This window comes from Tauraco erythrolophus, chromosome 6 (genome assembly GCF_009769465.1).
Source record: "Tauraco erythrolophus isolate bTauEry1 chromosome 6, bTauEry1.pri, whole genome shotgun sequence".
Classification (NCBI taxonomy): domain Eukaryota; kingdom Metazoa; phylum Chordata; class Aves; order Musophagiformes; family Musophagidae; genus Tauraco; species Tauraco erythrolophus.
Window position 1 is genome coordinate 6,373,798 of NC_141470.1, and position 25,147 is coordinate 6,398,944.

A 25,147-nucleotide genomic window follows, 5' to 3' on the forward strand; every position below is an offset into this window, starting at 1 on the left:
GCAGGAGAGGCCGGCCGCTCCGTGCCGCGGAGCCCGGCGCGTCGGCGGGACGGGTGACGCGGGCCGCGGCGGGGCCGCCCCCCGCCCGGTCCCCCCCCCGCGGCGGGGGTGGTACGTTCCCGCGCCGCCGCGGCGGCGGCTGCGGGGCCCGGTGCGGTCCGCGGGGCGGGGGGTGCCGCTGGGCGCACGGATCCCACGGGGGCGGGTGCCGGTCCCCGGCGGCGGGGATCGCCGGGGCCGAGGCCGCTTCTGCTGTAGCTCACCCTGGGCAAAGCCCATCGGTAATTAACAATGAGGCTTAATTACGCCGGCAGCGAGGTCTCGGTCGTACGGACCGTGCCGCTCCCGGGGGTTGCGCCCCCGGGGCCGTGGGTGCTCGGCCCGGCTGAGACCAGCCACAACTCACTTCATTGATGCACAGGCTGGTTTTTGCCGCTCTGCAGCGCGGTGACGAAAACACCGGATTTTTTTCCATTTTTCTTTCCTCCTTTCCCACTCCACAAGTTGAGGCAGCAGCTCCTCCTCGCTGTAGCTCGGGGCTGGTACGAAAACTGGCAAGAAATCGGTTAATAAAGAAAAAAAAACGACATTCGCAGCTGGGAAAACTAGAGGGCACCAGTGCTCCAGTCTGCAGTTCCCTGCGCTCAACTTCCTTACGGATATGGAAGGTTAATTAGCTCGTAATTAAGACCAATTTAGACAAACAGGCGGAAAAAGCAGCAGAGTGGGAAGCTTGGTCCTTGTTAGGAAGCGAACCCCACCGAGCCCCATAGCGGGCTGGGGCGGCCAGGAGCTTGCAGGGCTGCCCCAGCCAGGAGCAGGAGGAGGAAGAGGTCGGGATGAAGAGGATCTCTGCACAGGCTCTCCCAATGGACATGGAGGATGTGTGTCCAGGGAAATTAAGCCGTTCATCCCCCCATTTTTTGCACCTCCCCAGCAAAGGGATCGGGAGGCTGTGGGTCAGGGCCCGGCTGTTTGCGCAGCCCTTGGCCAGGGGACCAAAGTTCAGCCTCTTCCCACCCCATCCCACTGGTGGGATGTCCCAAAAAATTCGTGACTGGCCTATGCTGACCGAGGAGAGAGGCTTGGTCACAAAGTACGGAACTGCAGCAGCAGATGTTCATGCTCAAGGGGTGTCCCAGCCCCACTGGGGCACCCTGAATGTGCCTTACGGAGCGCTCTTGCACCCTTCCATCGTTCACGTGCAAGAGGACTTGACCCATCACTGTCACTCACGCTACCACAGCCCAACTTTGCAAAGCAACTCGAGTTTTGCAGCATTTTTGCTGCTTGCCTGTTGATCCAGACGTCCCCGGAGTCAGTCTTGCTGGAGCCTTGCACATCTATGACGTCAGACGCTGCTGGGAGGGCTGCGGAAACGCGTCAGAGGATGCTGGTGATGTCTTGGCCATCCTAGGGTATCCTTATCTTTCATGGACAGCTTGAAGCTTCTGAGAAGCAACATCCTTCTTTCCAGGGCCCAGCTGTCACTTAGTTTGCTTAATTTAAGCATGAACAACACCAGAGGTGCCAGTAAAAATTTTATTACCTCCTCCTATTTCAGTGTACGGTGTGAATGAAGATGTATTAACAAGGTAAATATGCTCTCACACTATAGAGACTGGTTGGTGTCAGAGTTAGGGAGGGGAGTTTTCACAAGGGTATGGTGCCCTTGCGCTGGCACGGGGCTTTTCGGGGTCCCAAACGATGTCCCCAACAAGCAGCACCTTCTGGCCTCACCCTCCGTTTGTGGGGGACGGAATCAGCGCCCAGCTTGGGTCTCTTGGCAAGAGCCAGGTTTGTTCCTGGCTGCTTGGGCAGCCTCAGAGGGGACAAGCCGGGCGGGAACGCGCTCGCAGCCAGCGGTAGCCCGTGCTGGTGCTGCCCGAAGCCACTGTCCCCCCAGCAGCAGAATTTTGGGGATTTCCCAGTCCAGCATGGGCCCCAGCCCTTCGCATGACATCCCGCCTTGCCGTGCCAGCCATGCGCTTGGCCCTACCTGGAGGAGGGCTCCGGGAAGAAAGTCCCGCCAAAAAAGTAATGGAGCGGTGATCCCCGCCAAAGGGCCGGGAAAGGGACGCTAATCCCGGCCAGGGCTGCTCCTGCCAAAAGCCTTCCCCCTCCATGGAGACAGAAACTTCAGGAGCCACGAAGCCACATCGCTCACACGCACCGAAAATCCCAACTGCTGGCAGCAGGGAGCTGGGGCCAAGAGCGGGGAGGGAAGGGGGGTCCCCGGTGCCGTGTGGGTGGGACCTCATTTAGGGGTTCTTCACCAAGCACCCCAAAACACTTGCGGCTGATCCCAGCTGGCCAGCCCAGGAGGGGACAGAGAAGGGGACAAAAAAAGGGACAGGGAAAGAAGGGAGTGAAAAAGTGGGTAAAAAGGGGGACAAGGAAAGAAGGGGGCAGGGAAAGAAGGGGTGAAAAAGGGGGGAAAGAAGGGGACAAGGACAGAAGGGGGCAGGGAAAGAAGGGGTGAAAAAGGGGGGAAAGAAGGGGACAAGGAAAGAAGGGGGCAGAGAAAAAGGGCATAAAGAAGCGGACAAGGAAATAAGGGGGCAGAGAAAAAGGGCGTAAAGAAGGGGAGAAGGAAAGAAGGGGGCAATGAAGCCAATGAAGGGGGCGAGAAAAGAAGGGGGAAGAACAGGGTAAAGAAAGAAGGGGGAAAAAGGGGGGCAAAGAAGGGAACAAAGAAAAAGAGGACAAAGAAGAGGACGAGGGTAAGAAAAAAAAAGGGCAAAGAAGGAGACGAGGAAGGAGGAGAACAAAGGAGGGGACGGGCGGGCGGGAAAGACCGCGGGGGGCCTCTCCTCCCCGGGAAGGGGTGTCCGGACGGGGCGGCCCCGACCCGCCCCATCCTCGGTCTCGGGGAATCGAAACCTCCGCCGGGGCCACCGCTTCTCCCCGGCGCCGCCCCCCCCCCCCGCCCCCCCCGCGCCGCCCGCCGCAGCCCCCGAGCCCGCCGCGATGGAGCGGCCGCTGCGCCCGGTGCTGCCGCCCTACAAGCCGCTGGGCGAGGGGCAGGACGCGGAGCGGGGGGACATGGAGGGGCTGGAGCCGGAGGGGCTGCCGCGGAGCACCGTGGTGTCCCTGGGGCCGCCGCCCCCGCCCCGCGACCACCTGGTCTGGTCGCTGTGCACGGCGCTGTACGCCAACGTCTGCTGCCTCGGCTTCCTGGCGCTCGTCTTCTCCGTCAAGGTGGGGGGAGCCCACGGGGGGCAGCGGGAGGGAGAGGGGACCCCGAGCGGCCCCTGGGCGAGGAAGGGTGTGGGGGCGGCTGCGGGGACCCCGCTGAGCCCCGACCCCATGGAGACCGTGGACGCTATAGAGCCCCCAAAGTTGGGGAGTTCACGTGGAGCCCACAGAGCCCCCACTCCGGGGTGCCCCATGGACCCTATAGAGCCCCCAAAGTTGGGGAGTTCACGTGGAGCCCACAGAGCCCCCACTCCGGGGTGCCCCATGGACCCTATAGAGCCCGCGTGGAGCCCACAGAGCCCCCACCCCGGGGTGCCCCATGGACCCCATGGAGCCCACGTGGAGCCCACAGAGCCCCCAGCCCCAGGGAGACTCATGAGCCCCACAGAGCCCCCACCCCGGGGTGCCCCATGGACCCTATAGAGCCTGCGTGTTGCCCACAGAGCCCCCAGCCCCAGGGAGACTCATGAGCCCCACAGAGCCCCCACCCCGGGGTGCCCCATGGACCCTATAGAGCCTGCGTGGAGCCCACAGAGCCCTCACCCCGGGGTGCCCCATGGGCCCCACAGAGCCCCACAGAGGCCCCAAGCCCCAGGGTGGCTGATGAGTCTCACAGAACCCCCGGCCCCATGAACCCCTGCAGACCCCTGGCCCTGGCTGGAAGCTCTGGAGAAGGCAGGGTTTGGGGGCAGCTGGCACCCCAGGGCACTGCTGGGGTTACGGGGGGGGAGCTCAGCCATGGCACGGCCCCTCTGGCACCTCTCCCACCCGGCTGGAGCCTGGGGCCTCCCAGGGCATCCCCCTCCACCAGCTCCCCCCCGCCACTGACTCTCCCCTCTGCCTCTCCCAGTCCAGGGACCGCAAACTCCTGGGTGACTACAGCGGAGCGCTCAGCTACGGCTCCACCGCCAGGCACCTCAACATCACCGCCTGTGTGCTCAGCGTCCTCCTCGTCGCCCTCATCATCATCCTGGCGGTGACCGGCACCGTCAGCATCATGAACCTCCACTACCTCGGCCCCACTTAGCCCTTCCCTCGCTCCGCAGGCAGAGCATTCCCCCCCGACGCCTGTCAGGAGCCCCCGTCGCCCCTCGGAGCAGGGGGGAATGTCCTCCGTGTGGCCCCCAGAGCCTGCCGGGGTCCTGCCCTGCTTTCCTCGCTGCTCAAAGCCCCTGCGGAGCCCTCTCTGATGCCCACCCTGGAAGTGCCTGGAGACAGCCCCTCCTCTGGCAGCACCTGGGCACCCAAAAAGTGACCGTAGCAAAGGGAAGGAGTGTGCTTTTCTGCTCGCCGCTTCGCTCTCGCCTTGCAGCCTCAAGTGCCTCTGAGAATAACACTTAAAGAGAAGCATCTCGTTTGGAAAAGAAAAACGGTTCAAATAAAAGTTTCTTTCATTTTTGCCCTGGCTTGGTTTCGTTTAGCAGGAGGTGGTTCAGGTTCAGCTGGTCTGAGCCCTCGGGATGCACCTGGGGCGAAATAGTCCCTTGGCACGGAGTGTCACGGAGATGATGCTCAAGGAGTCACGGAGATGATGCTCAGGGATGCTCCGGGCTCGGTGCACCCGGGTACTCGTGGGGAAGAGGCATCCATACAGGAAGCAAAGTGCTCGGGCTCACCCCAAGGACGCGGGGAGCACCTCCTCTTTGCCGGGGTGGCACCAGGAGCACCCTCATCCTCACCAACCCCAGCAGGGGGGTAGGAGGAAGCGGAGCTGAGCCCGAGCTTGATTGTGGGACGGGGGGCTGTGCAAAGGGCTTGAGGACGGTGAGCAGGAGCACAACTGTGTGCGGGGCAGCAGGGGCCGGGAGAGGCTGCCCGGGGGAAGAGGCAGCCGTGGGCTGTGTGGCTCCATCCCGAACCATCTCCGGGTCAGGGCTGCCTGGGAAGCGGGCAGCAATCCTCGCTCGGCTGCCCGGCTCCGGCGGTGTCCCAAGTGACCCGGGCAAGACCCCGCGAAAAATCCTGGCTGAAGCCCACGTGGCAGAGCTCCAAGCGTGCGGTTGGCACCACTTCCCCTTTCGCCCACGCTCCTCGCCCTCGGCAGGCTCAGGTCCTCGGGGCCGGGGCCCCGCGGGGGTGAGAAAAAAAGCCTTTTTTATTTCTTTTTTCTCTCCCCAAGAACATCCAGCTCCCGCCAAGAAGCTGTGCTCCTAAGATGTCAGAAATCCCGCCCGCAGAACACAACAGTTATTTGTTGCAGAATCGCTGGCACCAACCTCCTGGTGAATCATTTATTCCTCCGCTCCTTCCCGTAAGCGCAAACACGCCCGCATTCCTGGTTGCAAACGGGGCGGCTCGCTGCCCGCCGGGCTCCCTGCCTTCCCGCATGCCCCCCAGCAGGAAATCGGATCGAACGGCCCCATCCAGCGAGGGGGTCATGAAGTTTCTTAGAAAGGGCAGCAACCCCCTGCCCGGACACGTCGCCGTGCACCTTCCAGGCTCTCGCTGCCCCGTCGCGGCGCTGGCGACAGCCGTGGCCCATTAGGTGAGGGCTTGGCGACACGCCGGCGGGGCACGCCGGGTCGCTCCTTCCTCTTGCCGCTTTCTGCGTGACCCCGGCAGGAGCAGGATACAGCAATGTTCCAGCCAAATCCCTCCCGGCACATCGCTGCCCTAGGCAGGGGGTTGATGTTGGTCGCCCACCGTGTGCCCTCAGGAGTGCTTCCCCCTCCTCCATCAGCCAACATGGATCAAAAATGCCAGGGCACAGTGTCTCGGGGATGCTCTGCAGCCAGAAACCCACTGGGGAGGTCCCAGGCCAACATCCCTGTCGGAAGCAGGATGGAGTGGGAGGGGGAGAAGCAGCCCCTCACCCTCTGCACCACCCCGACCCCCTCCTGTGCCCCCCCAAAGATCAACTGGGATTTTTCAGCATGGACATGCCCCTTGGCACCGGGTCCTGGTGGGTGCCAGGAGGGACAGCAGGCACAGGGAAGGGGGGCTTTGAAAGCCAGGAGAGCAAAGTCCTTTTCATAGGGTAAACACCCCCATCCCGGGGCACGTTCCATGGATGGGAACGGACAGTTTGTGCTCTTACACTGATCGCTTCAGGCTGTTGGCATGTGGCCACCGAGCCCTTGAACAGGCCACGCTGCCAGAAACCAGATCCACGCTGGCCCTCGGCGAGCCGTGGCACCCAGTGAGCCACTCCCAACTCGCCGCACGAGCCTCCCACGGACCCTGGGGTCCCGCCTTCGCCTCGCAGACCCCCCGCTCGGGGCATGCCAAAGCCACCTGCCACCCCGGCGTTTCGCTTTCCTGCACCCTCCCACTCGCCACGAAAGCCATCGCCCACCACGTCCCCTTAACTCTGCCCAGCCCTGCTCGGAGCGGCCCCGGAGACGGAGGGCACGGGTGGGAGAGGGGCCGGGCAGCGGCAGCGCCAGTGCGGGTTGGACTTTGTCTCCACTTTCCCGCATCTCAGCTGCGAGGGCAAATAAAACAGCCGGAAAGGCAGGTGGGGAAGTGGGTGTTTGGGTGGGCGGTTGGCGCCAGGCTCGGGCTGGTGAGGCACCGGCTGCGATCCCACTTGTGCTGGGGCATTCCAGGAAATGGGGTCCCTAAACGTGCGCTCGGAAATGATGGACAGGGAATGAACCCACTGCGCTCGGTCCTGGCGGTTGCCGGTTGCCCCCAGTCAGCAGCCTGACCCCACGGGTCCCTTTGCCTCCACGTAAGCTGGGGAAGTGGGTGGTGTCCCATGGAGGGACCCCAGCACCCCAAAATAGGGAAATCCCCTCTGGGCTCCCACAAGCAGGTTTTCCGGCAGCATCATACATCGGGTACACCCCTCGGAGATCCCCACTGAGCCCTCGCCCCCCTCCATCTGTCCCCTTGCCCATCCCCACCAGCGCTGTGCCACCCAGGAAGCAGCTGTGGAAAATGATGTTTGATGTCCTGTGGGTTTGCGACAAGTGATGTCAGGATCTCAGATCCACGCCCAGATTAACAGGATGGCCGGAAAACGAATGCCTTCGCTCTGCTCCTGACGCAAACCCTCCGCTCTGCCGGAGCGGGGAAAAACCCGTTTCTCCAAAAAACATCGGGGCCAGGTTTCGCTGTCTCAGAGCCGGCCACCACGCAGGAGGGATGCCGGTGCTGCCACACCCCACGTCGTTTGGAGCCCTGTGCCTCAGTGGTTTCCTGGTTCAGAGGGTTTTTATCTCTAAGATTTCCTCTTTCCTTTTCTCCAACCTTTTTTCCGGCAGCCGCCAGACCTCATGGCAGCCATAAGACCTCGTCACCAGTGCCGAAAAAAAAGGGAGGAGAAAATCCTCGGAAGCCGATGGGTGGGTGACCCACCGCTGCTGGCTTTAGCCCCTGTGGACGGGGATCGAGCCCTCGGCAGTGGCTGCCAACTGGGGAGGGGGTTTCAGGGGGCTGGGGGCTGCCCCCACCAGTGGCATGTCCCCCTGTGACAAGTGTCCCCACGACGACCGAGCAACCTCAAAGGCGCAGCTCTGCCCAGCCCTGCCCAGGGCAGAAATCATGTCTCCCTCCACCTGCCCCCCGCGCCATGCCCGCAGCTGCGGCTCTGCCCCCAGCCTGCCCCGGTGCCCATTGCATGAGAGCCGGTGCCCCCGCCCCGCTGCCCTGCGAGCCCCACCCCGGCAAACCCTTTCTCTCGCCTATATCTGGCCCAGGTGCCGGTGCCCCCAGTCCTCACCGGCGCCAGGCTGCCATGGAGAACTTGCCCTCATCCGTCAGCATCAACATGCAGCCCTACGGCAAGAACGGGGCAGGTGGCCCGGCCACCGCCTTCGGCCCCACCGTCACCTCCTTCGTCCCGCCGGAGCCCAGCTCCAGCCCCCGGGACTTTGTGCTCTGGTCCTACTTCAACTCCATGTTCTGCAATGTCTTCTGCCTGGGCTTCATCGCGCTCGTCTTCTCCGTTAAGGTGAGGGGAAAGTCACCCCCAGCCCACTGCCCCCCTGCCTGCCCCCGTGCCAGGGCTGCCTCGTCCCATCTCTTCCTGCCCTGTCTTGTCCCACCTCATCTTGCCCTGCCCCAGCTTGCCCCACCCTGACCCAGCTTGTCCCAAACCGCCCCGTCCCCACCTTGCTCCCCATCCTTACACCCCCCCGCTCCCTCCTGCCACATCCAGCTCCACCGTGCCGCTCCGTACCCGACGTCCGCGGCAAAGCCACCGTTCGAGGGCCACCCGTCCTCCTGGGGCGCTTTGGGCGAGGGGGACCCGGGCAGTGCAGTGGGTCCCGCTCTCAAGCGAGCCCTGAGGCGTCTCCCGCTGCGGGGACAAGGTGGGCAGGTGGCTGCCAGCTCCCTCCTGCCACGCTCCCGATACCACCGTGAGCTTCGCCCCTACCCAAGATAAGAGACGGCTGCTCCCTGTGCGCTCTTCCTTTATTACCTTGGAAGTGAATAATTTTGAATTAGTGCCCTGATAACCATAGAGAAGCGCGTGTCAGCATCCACTGGCACGGTGGCAAGTGCCATATGGGCACTCCCGAGCGGAACCCCCCTCTTCTGCCTGGCTCTCCCGCTCCTGCGCCGCTGCCCCAGCCCCTCAAGAGGACCGGGAGCGTGCAGCCAAGCGGAATGGCTTTTAATAAGCCATTAAGAAAGTGCTTTCAGGCTTCCACCAGCTCCGTTTCCACTGCGTCAGGGTGGGTTTCTTGGGGGTGCGGCAGAGCCTGGCGGATCCCAGTGCCAGGCTGCGGTGAGGCCAGCTGTTCGAAGGAGAGGAGGACCAGGATGTACCCTCAGCCCACCACCACCATCTCCACCACCATCACCACCACCATCACTGCTGCCGCCACCTCCAGCTCATGCTCTTTCACTACCCATCTCTCTCTCCTGATCTACAGGCCAGAGATAGGAAAATCGCCCACGACATGGCAGCTGCGGGCAGCTATGCGAGTACGGCCAAGTGCCTGAACATCGCGGCACTCTGCCTGGGCACCGTGACCATCATCATCTGTATCGTGCTGGCCATCGTGCTCTTCAGCAGATGAGCTTCGGGGGCCAGTAGATACCCCTGACCCCGTCTCACCGAGGGGCAGCGGCACTGAGGCCTCGTTCTTCCATCCCCTCCACCCTGCTCATCCGAAACCCACTCTCCCACGTGCGGCTCCTGCGGGACTTTTCTCCTCGCTCCCACCAGGCATGGGGGTGAACTCGGGCACCCTCCTGCTGCACCCCGAGTGTGATGACCCTCGTCAGCAGCACCAACGCCTTGGGTGGGCTCACAGCTAATAAAGCTCCTTCTCCACCCTCCTCCTTGGGAATGTCGTGCTTTTGGGGTCTGGGAGGCACCGTTCCCCCCAGACACCCCTACCCTGCCTACCCCTGCTGAGCGAGCCTGAGGGGTGGGAAAGGGGCTCGGAAAGGGGGTGCCACGTCGGTGCTGGTACAGTTCAGCACCCTGAAACGGCCCTCCAAGCCCACACTCGTCCCTGCCCCATCTCGGACCCCCCCCCCCCGCCCACTGCCAAGGGGGAAATTTGGTTTTTGGGTCTCCAAAGTTCCCCGAAGTCCCCTCCGAGTCCCCAGAGCCGCCCCGCCGGCTCGGGCTGGGGGCACGGCTGGCAGCGGCACCCACCGAGGAGGCGGCTGAGCCCCGGGGTGCCCCCCCAGCGTGGGAAGGGGCGGTCCGGTCGCGGGGGGGCGGGGGTCGTGGGCGGGGGGCGGTGCGGAGCTCGGCCGTTCCCGAGCGCTCGGTTGTTGCCGAGCGCTCGGTTTCACTTCCCCAGCGCTCCGTGCCCGCGACGCGCCCTCGCCATGAAGCCGCGGCAGCCCGAGGTGGACATCCCGCTGCAGCCCCCCGGGCGCGGGGCGACCCCCGCCGCCCGCCCCGCCGAGCAACCCCCGGACTTCGTGCTCTGGTCCCTCTTCAACGTGCTGCTGGGCTGCTGGCTGGCCGGGCTGGGCGGCCTCTGCTTCCCCGCGCTCGTCTTCTCCATCAAGGTGAGGGGGGGGCACGGGGCAGGGGTCGCCACCCGCGCTCCGCCAGCCGCGCCGGCCTGGGACCCCCGAGCCAGCCCGGCATCCCCCGGCCAGCTCCTCCCGGGACCCCCCGCCTGAAACCCCCCGCCCCAGCTCCCTCCGACGCCACTGCTGCGCTGAGACCCCCCTCCCCAATCCGGTTCCCTCTGACCCGGACCCTTTCCTGGCTAGGGAACCCCACTCCCTGGGACCCCCTGATCCAGTCCGACACGGACCTTTCCCGCACCCCAGGACCACCCCCCGATCCTGTTCCCCGCGACCCAGCCCTCTCTGACGCCGCCCTGGAACCCCACGATGTCCCCCCTGCCCTAGCTAGCCCCAGCCTCCTCTCCCGATCCAGGACCCCCAGATCCAGTCCTCCCCGACCCAACCCAGGACCCCCAGATCCAGTCTCCCCCATCCCAGACTCCCCTGATGCCACCCTGCCCTAAGACCCCTCTGATTCAGTCCCCTCCTGAGCCTGCCCACCCCGAGAGCCAGGACTGTGGGCAGGGGGAGCCAGCAGTGCCTGGTGGCTTCACCCCCTGCCCTGGGCAATGCGTCCCTGAGGTCCCAGCACCTGCTTACAGCCATCCCTGGACCAGGCCGGGCCCCCAACCAGGTCCCCACCCCACTGAGCCCCCCACTTGCCCCACAGGCACGTGACTGCAAGGTGCTGGGGGACCTGGAGAGTGCCCAGCGGCACGGTGCCCGTGCTAAGGTGCTGAACATCATCTGCTCTGTGCTGCTGGTCCTCACTGTGGTTGCCACCATCGCCATCGTCGTCACATTCATCATCATCGCACAGAGGCATGGCTACTGACCTGCTCGCTGCTGCCCTGGGAGATGCTGCTCCTGCTCCCCTCCGCTCCTTCTCCTTCCGAAACGTCCTGGCTTTGGACGCATGGCGCGGGCAGAAAGGCAGCGGAGCCCTGTGTCCCCGCTACCCGCAGTCCGGGGGGTCCCAGCACAGCCGCCGCACGGATGGGGCCGGGTGGGCCAGGCTGGGACGCGGGGGACAGCTTTCCTGTGTTCTCTGCTCGTGCATGTGGGCAGGGAGCTGCTGAGCTTCCCGGGAGCCGTGACGCGTGCGTAGGTCACGGCGGCTGCAAATAAAGCTTGTCCTGCCGAGCCCCCTCGCCTGTCGCCTTGTTCGCCGCCGGGAAGGAGAAGAGGGTCCTTGTGCATCTTCAGGGCAGCCACCTCGTCACGCTGCCGGCTCCGCATCCCTCTGCCTCCATCCCCACCGCGGGGCAGAGCCCAGACCCCAGATAAACGCTTCGGCACGGCAAAAGAAGGAAAGACAAAAATCTCCCGTGTTTTTCTGGCCATACGCACCCCGTCCTGCCACACAGCCCCATCTCCTCCCGCTCAGGGCACCCCGTAGAAGTAGCTCTTCCGTGTTTTGGCGTTACGTTCCCATTTAACGCATCTGGCAGCCCCGACACGCTGCCAACGAAGAGTCTTCCCAGCCAAGACCACCCAGCGGGACTGGGCTGAAGGTCTAGGTGCCATCAGATGGAGGGTTTGTCGCGTGTCGGCTCCGCAGGGTGACGGTCACTCGGTTCCAAAGTCATCCCGCAGCTCTATCCTCAAGCACTTGGTCTCTTCCCTCGGTCACGCTGGAGCCATCGGTGCTCCTCATCGCGGGAGGAAGGCTGGGCATAAAAAGGGCTCGCAAAACCACGTTTGTTTCTCCCAGCTGGCAGCCGAGCGTGTCTGACAACCGCAGCCCAAGAAGGGCTGTAATTTCTCGGGTTTATATATAGAGGAGACAAGGCCGTGCCGCGGACGGGGACCATATAAAGGGGCTGCCCTGCCTCGCTGTCCCAGTCAGGCTGGTGGAGCCAGGGAGCTGCGGGGTGCCCCTCTCCGTGGCCATGGACACCTCATACCCGCGGGAGGACTACCTACCCGCCCCGTCCCGCAAGCGGGAGCCGTCTCCCGCCGTCCTCGCCTCCCCGCCACCCCGCGACCACCTCGTCTGGTCCATCTTCAACACCATCTACATGAACTTCTGCTGCCTGGGCTTCGTGGCACTCGCCTTCTCCGTCAAGGTACGGGCACCGAGCAGGGATGGGAGGTGGAATGTTTGGGGTCACCTGGGAGCCCTCCCCGTGCTGATGCCAAGGGATGGGCTTCCCGAGGAGATGCTGAGCATCCGAAATAGCTGCGGTGGGGGATGAGAGCCCAACACACCCAAGAGGCTGGCTGGTGAAGCCCCCCCCACTTTTCCTGCACCTGTTAACGAGGCTGCGAGACCCCTTAGGTAACCACAGCCTCCCCCCCGTGCCGGAGCACCGACTGCTGCTTCCTGGGAGGTGCCGAGGAGCCGCGATGCTCCCGGCCCCGGAGCAGCTCCAGCTGGGCTGGACCAGGGTGGAAAGATGGGGGCACAGGCACGGGCTGGAGCTGGCAAGGCTCTGAAAGAAGCAGGAGGGAAAACGCCGGGGGCAAAGAAAGCAGAGCCCGAGGGGAGCAAGAGAGCAGAGCAGCGGGCAGCCCGGGACGGATGGGCAGCCCCGTTCTTGGTGGCTGCAGGGGAGCCAGAGCAACGTGGCAGGGCTGGTGGGGGGGCGCAGGGAGGCAGCGGTGGGCAGCCCGGGTGCCGCATCCCTGCTCCGTCTCTCGGCTGTTGCAGGCGCGGGACCGGAAAGCGTCCGGGGACGTGGAAGCCGCTCGGCGCTTCAGCTCCAAGGCCCGGTGCTACAACGCGCTGGCCACGGCGGGCAGCGTGGTGCTGCCGCTGCTGCTCCTCGCCCTGGTCGTCACCGGCGTCGTCCACCTCTCCAAGCTCGCCCAGGAGTCCGTCGGCTTCTTCACCTACCAGTTCGGCGGCAGCGACGAGGAGGACAAGTGACTGGTGGGCGAAGGGCTTCCAGGAACTCCTTCGCATCCCCAGTGGCCCCCCCAGAAGGACCAGTGGTCCGGCACAACCCACCCACCACCCAGGGCCGTGGCCACCAGCTCTTGCAGCCGTCGGGAAGCGCGTGGCCGAGGTGGAGGCAGCCCCCCGGCTTCTCCCACTCGCCCTCCCCTGCCTGGCCCAGCACCCCGTGCCCCGCGGCGCCCGGCCCCGGCTCCCAGCTGCGCTGCCCGGGTGCTTTGACCTCCCTCGGTCCTGCGTGGGACCCGCCAGGCTCCGTTATGGCTATTTAAAGTCATTAAACCGTTTCACACGTGGCGAGTGTTCCGTGTGCGTGTGCGGCACCGGGCAGGTGCCAAAGGGACAAGGCAAACGCGGCTTTTCCGCTCCGACCGTGCCCTTCGCAGCCGGGAGGAGGAAGACTCCGTGATCCCCCCTATTGCCCTCCCGGGGCTGGAGCTGGCTCTTTTCGGCAACTGGACTAAATAGATCCCTTTTTTTTTGGGGGGGGGGGGGATCCCTTATAGTGCCACCTGGGACCTGGCTTAGAGCTGGGCTTTATCCCAGCCCGGGTGCAGCCCACGGGACTGTTACGGGGGGCGAGGGGCCGGAGGGGTCCGTCCGTGCTGCCCCACCGCCGCGAGCTGCCGCTAATTAGGGGTTGGGTGACTTTTGACGAGGCCCGAGGGACGGCAGCGTAATTACAAGGCGGGGGAGGCACGTCGTCTCCTCCCCTAAGCGTTCCCAGATGCTGCCACAGGGCTTTTTATAAATTCCGCGGGATCCAGCCGAGATTCCTGGGGTTTGCTTGGGGAGGGACAGGGAACGCCCTCACCCCTCCCTCGGACCCCCTCTGCTCTGGCAGGGGCTGGTGCAGGAGCCCCCAAAACCCCCCCGGGAAGGGGTGCCGGGCGCGGAGCTGGCGGGGGTATCGTGCCCCCGTTTGGGCGCATACACAAGCACAGCCCTTCCCCTTCTCCCAGGGCTTTCCAGGACATGGGAAATGCCTTTGGCAGCCCCCAGCAGGTCTGTGCTGGCCCTGGGGCTCCTCGGCTCAGAGCCCAGAAAACGATGCACTTGCCATCTGATGGGGCTTCCTCTGCCCCTTCAGCATCAAGCCACCAGGGCTTTCGCTCCACCACTGCTTGGAGAGAGAGATGTTAAGGCAGATAAGGGGTTAAAACACGATAGGGACGTTACATGCCAAATAACTCAAAAGAGAAGGAGCTGGGTGCTGCCGGAGCGGGGCTGAAAGGCTTTTGGCCAAAGTTAGTGCCGGAATATCACCCAGCTCCAGCCTCGCTCGCACCCGCGCTGCCGCAGCGCCCGCTCGTAACGGGGGTGGGCAGGATGGGGGGGTCCCAGCACTTGGAATCGCCGCCCACCGCTATCGCTGAGCCCCGCAGCCCGTCGGGCCCCTGGAACGACGGTGAGGAGCAAGGCGGGACACGCCGGAGCGGCTGGGAGCTGGCACACATGGGCACTGGGTTAAATACGGATTTATCAGCCAGGGGCATCCGTACAGCTGCAGATGTGAGAGCACAATCGTGGCACGGGGGTTTGGAAAACTTGTTTGAAACGGTCGCTTCCAGGCTTTTGTCTCCCCTGCTAAGCAGGTGAACGGGAGTCAGGGGCTTGGTGACCCCCTGGCACAGACCCTGGGGGGTCCCCGGGGCCGCAGAGCAGGATGGCACACGGTCCCAGGGAGAGGAAAGGATTTATGGCACAGCCCGGGACCCCCCCCCGTCCACCTTCCCCTTCCGCTGACATCCGCTCGCCAGCTCGTTCCTGCCTTTTTCACGGGTTCGCCATCCGCCACGTCAAACCGGATCGATGGAGGTTGAAGGCTCCTCGGTGGGTGCCCTCTGGATCCAGCCGGCCGCCACGGGGAGAGCCACGCTCTGCCCTGCGACAAAGGCAGCCCGGGGAGCGGGGGAATGGCTTCCCCCCGGATCGCCTTCGGCTCCGGTCACAGAGCCGGGGGGTGCCGCCGTACCTTCCCGCAGCGGAAACCGCTGCCCCGACTGTGCCAGCACCGCTTCCAGCGGAGACGCCGGAATGTCCTGGGGAGACTCAGTCACTCGGATCCTGATCTCCTCTCTGGTGATGGTGAACTCCAGTTTGTTGCCGAAGTAGGAGACGCCGGTGACTTTCAACCTGTTGACATCGTCGGGGAAGGCAGGGTCGAAGCAGAGGCTGGTCCTCGTGATCCTGGAAAGGCAGGAGCACGTCAGCAGTGGGAATGAAGGGAAGCAGCCCGGTGGGGTCGGCCACCTCCCTGGAGAGCGCAGCCCCCCATGCCCCAGCACCCGCAGCCATGGGTGGGAAGAGCCCTTGGTGTGTCCCAAGGATCTCTGGGCAGATCCTGAACACACCGATGAAGCACCTGGTGAAGAGCTACCAAGGCCGTGACTTCGCAGCTTCCCACCCTAAGGCGTTCCCGGCCCCTTCCAGTTCCTCACGTGGGGTCTGTGGTTTCCATTAGGTCGGATTTAATTTTTTTATTAATTAAAAAAAGAAAAAAATATGTTTTTTCCTTCCAAGGCAGCTCAGTTCCCAACCCCAGTTCAGAGGGTGGCTTCAGCAGCAGCTGTGCTGGCGAAACTTGGGAATGCCCTGCTCTGAGACGAGGAGGGGAATGGGGCGCGGGAACGAGTGGAGGTGCCGTGGACCCCAGACAGGAACCGCCACCGAAACCTGGTCACACACACCTACGGGCGCAGACTCGGGGCCGAGTACCGGAGCTAAGCTCCGGTCACGCACGGAGCTCAGGGGGTGGCTGTGGGTGGGATTTTTGGGACGGGAGTTCAGCTTCAGCCAAAACACCCGGCAGCCAGCGCCCGTGCTGGCCCGCCATTGCTCACACGGCTGTACAACGCGGGCGAGGAGACGGCGGGAGCCCACCCCACACCTGGTGGAGATGAAAAAGGACGATGGTCACTTATCTCCTATTCAAATCTTGACACGCGAGAGCTCTTGACCGTCATCTCCAGTCTGTTGAGTGGATTCAACAGGTCAATAAGGACTTGAGAGAGACTCAAGAGACTGGAGAGCCTCAGCGGCCGGCAACGCGCCAGCCAGGGCCCGCGGCTCACAACGGGCAAGGCAAGAGCGTGGCCTCGAAGGCTGCGTGAACGTCATCTCAACATCTGGAGATTTGGCTGGAGCCCCAAAGGCTGTGGCTTGAGCCTGTGCTGACCCAACGTACACAGAGCAGCTGGAGACTTTTGAGCTTCACGAAACCCCAGATCGAGGTTTTCAGCTGGGAATACGGCAGCTCACGCCCAGCTCCATCAAGAAACCGGTGGGTTTCTCAGCAGCTTCTGGCCACCCACGCACAGAGTAAAAACACATAGTTAGTGCTAGAAGAGTTTGCTGGAACGCCAAAGGTTTGTCAGTTTGATCCATCCTCAGTTAGACTGCGAACACGCTCAAGAGACCGTCGCTTCAGGGCTGGAACCACCAGGCTGCCGTGGATACGAGACACGGCTTTGAAATTCTATCAACGATGCTGGCCAACCTTTGACTCCTTTTGAAGCCAACGGCTTCCAACACTGACGTGGCTGGAGGAGAAACGGACCGAAGCTTATCATTTGTCATAACTCCACCCTGTTCTCCACCAGCGACTAACCCTCCTGTATCCACAGTTCCTCCGGCATCGTTAACATTCCTGTTTGTTCGTTAACCTGCTGGGAGCTGTGGAGGATATTCTGGACACTGTGAGTTCCTTTCCTTCTCGTAAGTAAACCCACACTGCTCCAGGTAAACAGTAACATTTCAAGTGACGTGCAGATGCTTAGAAGTTAAACGTGACATAACACAGGTCTCACCTGAACCCCGTGTAGCCAAAGAGGACAGCTTGCAAGAATCCACCCATCCCCGTCAAGAAGTTCACGGCTCCTGTCCCATCCGAGTTCTCCACCCAGATCTGCTCCAGCGAGAGAAAGAAGCGACTCAACAGTTGCACTGGGACTCTTTGTACAGTTTTGTGGGTTTGAACACGCTTCTCATTGTCACTGTCACGTATCTGGGGTGTCACAACAACCATGCTCTGCTGCCCATCCTGGCATGACGCGTCTCTATGACCCACCATCTCCATTCCCTTTCCCATCCCTGGCAGGCAGAAGGAAGCCTGGGGCGAGCATGACACTGACTGGTGGCTCTGTGTTGCCTGGTAGGAAGCAGATGCCCCCTTACTGCTCTTCTGAGGCACGCAGAGAAGAGACAGAGGGTGCAACCACCTAGCTCGACACAACAATAACCTGGAGGCCACCAGTGCAGTCAGCACAGGCTCCAGTCCCGGCGGCGTGACCTGCTTGGGAACAGGCAAGAGGCGTGTGACACGTGGAAGGACCCACCACACGCCAGGCAGCTCACCTTGAAGGGCTCCGTGATGTTGCGGAAACACTTGTTCAGTTGGCTTTGGGCTCTCTGCACCTCCTTGAGCTCCAGCCAGCCCACGGCAAACATGCTCTGCGGGTGAGAAAAACGGCCCTTCACCACTTGCTGTCACCTCCAGGCGTGACAATACGGCAAAAGCTTCGGCATGAAGCCCCTCTCCTCACCCAGGTCATGGCTGGCCCGTCCGGCTCCGTGACGGGTTCGTACATCTCCAGGTCGTTCCTCCGGACTTCAGGGCTCATGGGGTGCATCAGGGGGAACCCAAGCAGGACAACGTCAGCCTGTTTCACTGGCTCACCTGGGCAGAGGGGTCAGTCAGACCGTGTCCAGCATCACCGGCGGACCGTTGGTCTGTAGCTCCTGCAGGGAATGACTCCGACTCCTGCCAACTTGGAGCAACCAAGGCCACATCCACAGGGGAGAGGGAAGGTGGTGGCTCCGCAGGGAGGACAACCCCGCTAAAGGCAGACCAGAGCAGCAGCTTGTGGCTTGTCCTTGGAGCCGTGTTTGCAGAACACACAGCTGCGAGCTGGGCTCTCCGTGCTGGCAACCCAGCGCTGCGCTCGGAGAGCAACGCCGGAGAGCTTTGCTCCGGCCAACTGTCGAGCCGCCGCTCCCGTGTCTGAACCCGCCGGAGCCCCCACTTCTCGCGGGCTGACAAGGAGCCGGCAGTGGCCACCCCGGAGGTCTGCCGCTGCCTCCCGCTCACCTGGGCTGTACCCGTCGTACTCGGGGTGGTATTTCTTCTCCGCATCAAAGGGCACTTTGACTTTCTCAGCACAGTCCACCCACTGCTCTGGCACGGGGATGGAGAAGTCCCGAGCAACCTCAGCTGCGAAACTCAGGCTGTAAAGCAGTGAGGAACAAGGCTTTGCGTCAGGCACGGATGCCCGTGACCCCCTCGGAGCGGGGAGGAGAAGAAGGGGAACAGAAAGAGCTGGTTGAGCCCTAACCACAAAGAAACAGCTACTCTGGAAGAACACGGGTCAGAGTTTAAGCTCGGGGTGACAGCTGTCATCGCTGGCGTTGGGAGCCCGTTAGCTAAAGCTGTCTCCAGCCAGCTAATGGTATAGACATCTCAGAAAACGCCGGGAGAGGAACACTCCGGCGAAGGGAAATCCCTCTGTCTCTTGTGGACACCCGGAAGGGGCCAGACGACCCACCGCGGGACCACCAGCGGCTCCCCACCGACCGCACGGGCAGCTGGATAGGGGCAGGTGAAGGCAGGAAAGGTGCATCCCATGTGGGGCCCTGCTGCTCCCGGCCCCTGCCAGATCGCCGGGCAGGAAAGGAGAGAGACGGGTCAGTGCTGCAGCATGGCACGGCATGGCACAGCGCGGTGCGGGCGTTACCTCCGCTGGGCCACGGCGTTGGTGTAAGCAGAGTTATCGACCTGGCAATGGTACTCGTCCGGGGGCATGACACCTGGGGAAGAGGAAGGGGACACGGCATGCCGAGGTATGGCACGGCTCCGCGCCCCAGCTCGGCGCAGGAGGACGTCGGCGGTGGTGGTTGGGAAGGCGGGCAGCAGAGATCGTGGCCGGAGGGCGTCTCCCTCGCACCACGGGCATGGTGGCCCCCAAGTCGTTAATTCCTTCAAGCCATTCCATCGAGTCACTAAATCCTTCCCCGGCCACAAGCTCAGCCGCTCTCTTCCGCTTCTCCTTCCCTTCCTTGGCAGCCCCCTCCCAGAAGCAGCTCCTCTGCGGTAACGTGCGCTCGTTAATGTAACGTGCTCCGGCGGGATGGCTGCCTGCCCAGGGACCCTCCGCCCTGCCGGATGCATCGGCACGGGTGCTCGTTGGGCACCAACAGCACCAGACACCCTTCGAGGGATTAAACTCCTGTGGGATCTAAGCTCAGGTCTCTTAGAAACGTCCTTCCTCACTAAAGCCCCCGCACTCCGTTGTCTCCAGGTGCCACCAGTCACAGCAGCACCCGCAGGCACCCGTGGCTCGTGCCATCAGCCTGTGCCACCGCAGAAGGCGACATTTGGAGGTGTCCCGTGGGTGGCAAGGAGCTGAGAGAACAAACAACTGGTGCTGCGGCATCGAAAGAGAGTTGAGCGCCTTGCCCTGCGTTCGCACGGACACAAACATCACCCGTGAGATATTCCAGAGGGCAGGAGACTGAAGGCCCCATGCGCTCCAGTCCAGGTCTGGCTGGAGGGCTCCGAGCCTCTGCTCACAGCCCCTTTTCCCCTACCAAAGTACCTTTGATGTGGTAGCACTGCTCCTCCTCGCTCCACACCATCCTGCTGCACCAGTACCGAGCCACAGCATCCACCAGCTCCCAGCCGCCGTCCTCCCGGAACAGCTTCTGGTCCTGGAGGGAGCCACAGCCAGAGAAAAACAGGGATGTCAGGGAGACTCGGTGTGACCCAGACTCAGGAGGAGGATGGGAGCTCTGAAGGAGGCGCATGGAGCAGGACACAAGGGCAGAAAACTGGGCTGGATTGAGCCAAGAGGGTGCTGAGCCACTGTATGGAGCAAGGGCAGGGCGGGAGGAGGGATGCCAGGGTGCTACCGGCGATTCCGACGGGAGCAGATGGTGGCAGAGTTTCTCTGGGAAGGGACGGCGATGGCCCCATGGGCCCTGGCACCGGGGTGGCACGCGCCGCCTCACCTGCGTGGTGTGGTAATACTGCTCGAAGGCCACCAGCACGTCCCCGGTGACGTGGATCTCTTGGGTTCCGTAGATCTCCTCGGGGCAGACTTCCCGCCCGGTGGCCGCGCTCTCCCACGGGAACTTAGCGCCCTGCCAGGAGACGCATCCATGCAGCAGCTGAGCCCCATGCCCAGAGCCGCCCCTGGTGCCCGGCCATCCCCCCCGCGCTGCCTGGCATCTCCGTCCCCCCGCGCTGCCCGCAGCCCACCGCCTCCGTCCCACCTCGCAGCCCTGCTCCCGCGCGTTGCGGAAGGCTCCTTCCAGCGTGCGGATCCGGTACTCCAGGATGGCCCGGGCAGCCTCCGGGTAAAACAGCAGGATGTTGGGGAACATCCAGGTGTCCTGGAAAGGTGCAGGGAAGGCAAGAGGGTGGGATTGGCGGGTGAGGCTCCCACTGGTTTCACCCTTTGAGCCCACCTCCATCCCAAATGCTCTGACCAGGCAGTGCCACCGCTGAAGGGTGCTGCCCCGTGGGTGACCGAAAGGGACAGACCCCCCTGGACCGCGGGGGTATACGCTGATCCTATAACAGATACACACGCAGAGCCGTGTGCCCGCTCAGCACGGCACGGCTGCTCCCAGAGCAGAGAAAACCATTCCCATCACAGGAAACACTTCCGTTTTCCAGTGGTTCAGGGCTGGCCGATGCCAGCCAAGCTGGGAGGAGAAGGGCAGGTTCCAACTTGCTGCCTTAAATGGCCACGAGCCTGTGGCCACACTGCGCTGGCCACCGAAGCTCCTTGGGTGGGCAACCCCACCTGCCCCAGCCCCAGCCCTCGGCTCGGGGACGGGGGCTGCCCTGCAGGGGGGGCTCCCCAGCCCCTCGCCCCCATCACTTCCATCTGGGCAATGTGCTTTTGAGCGAGAGGACAACGCGGATGGGCGGCTCCGGGACGGAGCTGGGTCTGGGTAGCTGATAGGAAAGGAGCAGGAGGACGGTCTCCAACGAGATGCTGGTGCCAAGATGCCCCTGCTTGGGAGTACGGAGGAGACCCCCCCAGCTGGCTCCTGCGGAGTGTTCTCCATGCCGTGCAAAGCCGCGGGTCACCGGCTCCGGCACGGCTGCCACCCACCTGGTCCCAGAAGACGTGCCCCCAGTAGTCCTCGCCACGCGTGCCGTTGGACAAGCCGCCGGGGCTGATGCCGTGGAAGCGGAACGCCGGGCTGCCCCGGGGGGGGACGGCGCTCAGCAGGTAGTAGAGGCAGCCGTGAAGGGCCCGTCTCAGAGGCAGGGGTCCGTCCAGCTCCACGCGGCAGCCTCGCCGCAGCGCGGCCCACGCGCCGACGTGGGAGGAGTGCAGGGAGCCGGCGGCCACGCGGGCCAGCCCTTCACTGTAGCTCCTCTTCGCCTCCTCCTCGCTCTCGGCCACGGCCGTCAGGAATTCCCAGCATCGCTCCCGCTCCTCCCCGCGCAGCGTCAGGGCTGGTGGCACGGGGGTCCAGAGCATGTGGACGGTGGGACGGGGTCCCCCCTCCACCTCGGGGATGCGCGTCTTCCCGTAGACGTAGCTGCGGGAGACAGCAGTAACGGGGAAGGGGAGAGTGGGACTCCGCACGCGTCCACCCACACCAAGGGGACCTCCCCTGGCACCTGAGGGTCTGGCTCCCCTTCCCACCCCAGGCAGGAGCTCCCCGTCCCCACGCTCCGGCTCAGCGGCCGCCCCATCCCAGGGCGCACGAGGCTGTACTCGGGGCAGGGACCCCCCGTGCCCCAGACTCACTGTGCTCCCTGGAAGTCGGGTCCGCGGTTCAGGTCCAAGTCCTGGCTCTTTGGCACAAAAGGAGTCTGGAGCTGGACTGTGATAGGCTGGGTGGCACGTGCCGATCGCCGGACGGTGATGCTGAAGGCCATCAAGTGGACGAGGGAATGGTGAGCGTAGATCTGCTGGGTGGCCACACAATCGGTTGACTCAAGCACGTGGCTGAAGGTTCCTGTAAGCACGAGACCCCTCAGCCCTTTGAGCCACCAGCTCCTGACGTTGTGCCCCAGACCCCCGTTTCCGCCCTATCTACTGGTTCCTACTGGCAAAGGAACGCCCCCTCTCCCAGGTCCAGACCCAAACACGGCTTTTGGCTGGACACCACCGTTAACGCACTGAATCCAGCCAAGCCGCTGAGCGACGTTTTGTGCTATGAAACATTTGATCAGGCTCCGTGATTAAACGGCGCTTGCCGAGCCTGGCTCCAGCCGGGATGGAGACACGGCCGGGAAATCGCTCTCATTCTCACAAGAAAGGGGAATTTTCCGCTTGCTCCGACACGACTTCAGGAGAACACCACCCGCAGGGGAACGGAGGATGGAGAGAAGAAAGATGTGACCTGGTGGAAGAGGCAACACAGGCAAAGAGGCTGTTAACTGCTAGGAGAGGGTCAGCAGCCGTTAGAGGGAAAGAGCGACGGGTGCCCAAGATGGAGACGCGGAAGGAGGCAGCCGGAGAGGGAGGGTCCTGCCCATGCTCTGCTCTTTACCCGTCCGGGTGTCCAAGGTGAAGGTCTCAACCAGGTCGTCCACCCCAGGCACTGTCATCCTCACGTTGAGGGGGCTGGGGACGTCGGCACGGTGCGTGTCTCCCACGGCCCCGTTGTAGACGCCGTTGACGTGGAGGATGTCCCGGTAGACTCGGGTGCCCAGGTAAGCGTTGGTCACCGTAGCCAGCAGCCGCGGGTCCGAGGGCAGGGACGCGGAGGTGAACACGGCGGGGTCCTCTTTGCCATCACCCATCTTTACCAACCCGAGCTGCAGAACAATAGTCGGGTACAAGGGTTGAACGGACCAAGCCGGGGCAGGCTGAGCGCGGCCATCCCGGACGCCTGTTACCTTCCCGTTAGACCCCACTCACCAGTGGAGCGGCTGCTCGCCCACCGCCAGCCCCGTCACGTTCCTGGAGCCTCCCCTCTGATCACCACCAGCACCTCTATCCACCGTTCTCCTCCATCCCCACTCTCCTGGGCCAGGGCTCCTCCACCCGGGCTCGTGTCCCCCTTCGGAGCTCCCCTTGGCTCCAGCCCCCTCCCAGCCCCCCCAGACCTCCCCCACTCATCACCTTTGTTGCTTCTCCAACATCCCCCCCTCTTCCTCTTACACTGCCTCCTCCGTGACACGATCTCACCGGCATCTCCCACCTTCCTCTCCCTCCCACCGCTATTCCGTGGCACTATTAAACACTCTCGTGTAGCCTCAGCAGCTCCCACCCCCCAGGGCACCGTCCCCCCATGCTCCCCCCCACTCCTGCACCTCTGGCTCAGCTGCAGTTACTGCCTGGCTGGGGTGGGAGCTTTTTATTTCGTTGATGTAAATAAACATCTAAAAAGATGTGTTTATATACAATATATAAAAACATATTTTAAAATATTTATAAAAAAGCATGCACACATACAAACAGCACCTTACAAACAGCAGCTGCAGCTGACACCTGGCACTGCTGAGCACTCGAATTATACAGAAAGGGTAAGATGAAGGCACTGGGAGACTCCCCAAGGGGAGCTGGAATGCCAGCCGGGGCGGCAGGAGGAGCACACTCCTGCCAGGCTGCCAGTCCCCACCATCCCTCCCCGACAGCCACTGGCGGCTCCCGGGATCGGCTCGAGTTCCTCGCACCAGGCAGTGCCCGAGGTCGAACTGGGAGAAAAACCCTCCTCCTGCCTTCAGCAAAGTTCCAAAACCCGACGGAGGGACCGAGCGGGTGCGGGAAGGGGGGGGTCAGCTCTTGCCTGGGTCGGGGGCCGCGCATGAGCTGCTGCCGGCGGGAAGGACGGAAGTTACTCAACTGAGAAAGAAGGGAGGAAGGAAATCACTTTTTTTCCCCCCCTCCTTAAAAAAAAAAAGAATCAAAAAAACAAGACAATGCGGATATGCAGGCGTGGGCCCCGATGAACCCGCGGCGGGAAGCACAGAGGCGCCCGGGAAGGGAGGAACGGGGAGAGAAAAAACAGCCTCCGGTGATTTATCACCCCAAAGCCGCCCTGGCAAAGGGCTGCAGCGGCTCCGTGCCAGGGCGCGGGGCAGCAGCACGCCCCGCCGCGGTGGGAGCTCCGTGCCACGAGCGCCCTTTGTCCCCCGCCACGCTGTGACCCTTTTCCTTTCCCGCTCTCGGAGGGAAGGGATGCGGAGCTCGGCTTCACCGGCTGCCTCCCCGCCACTGCAGCACACGGTTCGTGGCACAGCGTCGGTGCCAACAAGCACACCGCCCCGGCTGCCTGTGCCATGGTGGCACTGCCGGCACCCGGCCCTGCTGCTCCCAGCCCCTGGCGTCTCCTGTCGTTTCCAAGGCCCAGCCACTGCTGGAGCAGCGTTCCACCCATCCGTCCCCAAAGAGGGTCAGGTCACCAGCTGTTACACCAGAAACCGCCCGTTCCTGCCAGGCTGACTCCACCGTGGGCACAGCCAGCATCTCTGAGGTTCCCCACTTGGCCTGTGTCCCTGGCATGTCCCAGGGCCGGCGTGGTGGCCGTTCCTCTGTCCCACCCCGTGGGAGCTCCTCACTGCTTCCTCCCGGGCCGGATGGGACAAGTCCCCCTGGATTTAGCCCCCCGCCCCCCAGTGCCAGCCCCAAGGAGAACAGAGACAGCCCTCTGCCCAGACAAGGGCAGAGCTGGTGCTGGGAACGTGGCATGAGCTCGTTGGGAAGAGCCAGGGGGCACAGAGAGGCGATGCTGTTTGTCCCACTTCTGGGTCCAGCTGTGCTAAGCAGGACCGAAGGGAGGGTTTTCCATGGGCACATGGGTTCCCGGTGCCCCGGAGCTGAGGAAATACCCGGGGAGGAAGCTGAGGACAGGGAGGAGCAGCAGGGAGGGTGGCCGGGCTAGGAAAGAGCCACCGTGTGCCTTCTGTACCAAACCCGGGCTGGGACGGGCCAGAGAGCTCTCCCGCACCAGCTGCTCCGGGCGCTCCGCTCGCTGTGTTCCCCAGGGAAGCAGACGAAGAGGTGGATGCTTGGCCAGACCAGCCCCACGGTGGCAGGAACCCCAGAGACACCCAACCAGCAGCGAAGGGCAGAGCCCAACTGCCAACATCTGCTCCCAGCTCTGCTCCTCTCCCATTCCAGGATCCCAGCTCCTACCTTGCCGCAGAAA

General features: G+C 63.4%; 5 protein-coding genes across 5 annotated transcripts; 4 read left to right on the plus strand and 1 right to left on the minus strand.

The window, feature by feature from the left end:
- The first annotated feature begins 2,970 nt into the window (after window positions 1-2,970).
- LOC147528487 (dispanin subfamily A member 2b-like) lies at window positions 2,971-4,353 on the plus strand. Its single transcript, XM_086613786.1, has 2 exons — window positions 2,971-3,201; window positions 4,049-4,353. Exons 1-2 carry the CDS (start codon window positions 2,971-2,973, stop codon window positions 4,223-4,225), a joined length of 408 nt encoding a protein of 135 aa, XP_086469912.1. The 3' UTR covers window positions 4,226-4,353.
- Window positions 4,354-7,879: 3,526 nt separating this feature from the next.
- Window positions 7,880-9,170, plus strand: LOC147528488 (interferon-induced transmembrane protein 1-like). The gene is made up of 2 exons (XM_086612838.1): window positions 7,880-8,095; window positions 9,024-9,170. Exons 1-2 carry the CDS (start codon window positions 7,880-7,882, stop codon window positions 9,168-9,170), a joined length of 363 nt encoding a protein of 120 aa, XP_086468964.1.
- A 766-nt stretch (window positions 9,171-9,936) lies between these two features.
- Window positions 9,937-10,963, plus strand: LOC147528489 (dispanin subfamily A member 2b-like). The gene is made up of 2 exons (XM_086612839.1): window positions 9,937-10,122; window positions 10,799-10,963. The coding sequence occupies exons 1-2, from the start codon at window positions 9,937-9,939 to the stop codon at window positions 10,961-10,963; spliced, it is 351 nt and encodes a 116-aa protein (XP_086468965.1).
- A 1,057-nt stretch (window positions 10,964-12,020) lies between these two features.
- LOC104378994 (interferon-induced transmembrane protein 5) lies at window positions 12,021-13,000 on the plus strand. The gene is made up of 2 exons (XM_086613750.1): window positions 12,021-12,197; window positions 12,782-13,000. Exons 1-2 carry the CDS (start codon window positions 12,021-12,023, stop codon window positions 12,998-13,000), a joined length of 396 nt encoding a protein of 131 aa, XP_086469876.1.
- A 1,826-nt stretch (window positions 13,001-14,826) lies between these two features.
- PGGHG (protein-glucosylgalactosylhydroxylysine glucosidase) lies at window positions 14,827-24,788 on the minus strand. Its single transcript, XM_086612841.1, has 14 exons — window positions 24,741-24,788; window positions 22,544-22,811; window positions 21,796-22,006; window positions 21,148-21,583; window positions 20,297-20,416; window positions 20,033-20,164; window positions 19,621-19,732; window positions 18,760-18,832; window positions 18,117-18,253; window positions 17,572-17,705; window positions 17,384-17,479; window positions 16,837-16,934; window positions 15,003-15,217; window positions 14,827-14,912 (listed from the first exon to the last, which is right to left on the minus strand). The coding sequence occupies exons 2-14, from the start codon at window positions 22,794-22,796 to the stop codon at window positions 14,827-14,829; spliced, it is 2,103 nt and encodes a 700-aa protein (XP_086468967.1). The 5' UTR covers window positions 22,797-22,811; window positions 24,741-24,788.
- Window positions 24,789-25,147: the final 359 nt, after the last annotated feature.

Excerpts from the sequence above, each read along its gene's own strand:
- LOC147528487 (XM_086613786.1), top strand. The coding sequence starts at position 2,971 with ATGGAGCGGCCGCTGCGCCCGGTGCTGCCGCCCTACAAGCCGCTGGGC. Across the intron at positions 3,202-4,048 it reads CGCTCGTCTTCTCCGTCAAG|TCCAGGGACCGCAAACTCCT; the intron begins GTGGGGGGAGCC and ends TGCCTCTCCCAG.
- LOC147528488 (XM_086612838.1), top strand. The coding sequence starts at position 7,880 with ATGGAGAACTTGCCCTCATCCGTCAGCATCAACATGCAGCCCTACGGC. Across the intron at positions 8,096-9,023 it reads CGCTCGTCTTCTCCGTTAAG|GCCAGAGATAGGAAAATCGC; the intron begins GTGAGGGGAAAG and ends CCTGATCTACAG.
- LOC147528489 (XM_086612839.1), top strand. The coding sequence starts at position 9,937 with ATGAAGCCGCGGCAGCCCGAGGTGGACATCCCGCTGCAGCCCCCCGGG. Across the intron at positions 10,123-10,798 it reads CGCTCGTCTTCTCCATCAAG|GCACGTGACTGCAAGGTGCT; the intron begins GTGAGGGGGGGG and ends CTTGCCCCACAG.
- LOC104378994 (XM_086613750.1), top strand. The coding sequence starts at position 12,021 with ATGGACACCTCATACCCGCGGGAGGACTACCTACCCGCCCCGTCCCGC. Across the intron at positions 12,198-12,781 it reads CACTCGCCTTCTCCGTCAAG|GCGCGGGACCGGAAAGCGTC; the intron begins GTACGGGCACCG and ends CGGCTGTTGCAG.
- PGGHG (XM_086612841.1), bottom strand. The coding sequence starts at position 22,796 with ATGGGTGATGGCAAAGAGGACCCCGCCGTGTTCACCTCCGCGTCCCTG. Across the intron at positions 22,007-22,543 it reads CACCTTGGACACCCGGACGG|GAACCTTCAGCCACGTGCTT; the intron begins GTAAAGAGCAGA and ends TCGTGCTTACAG. Across the intron at positions 17,480-17,571 it reads ACGGGCCAGCCATGACCTGG|AGCATGTTTGCCGTGGGCTG; the intron begins GTGAGGAGAGGG and ends TCTCACCCGCAG.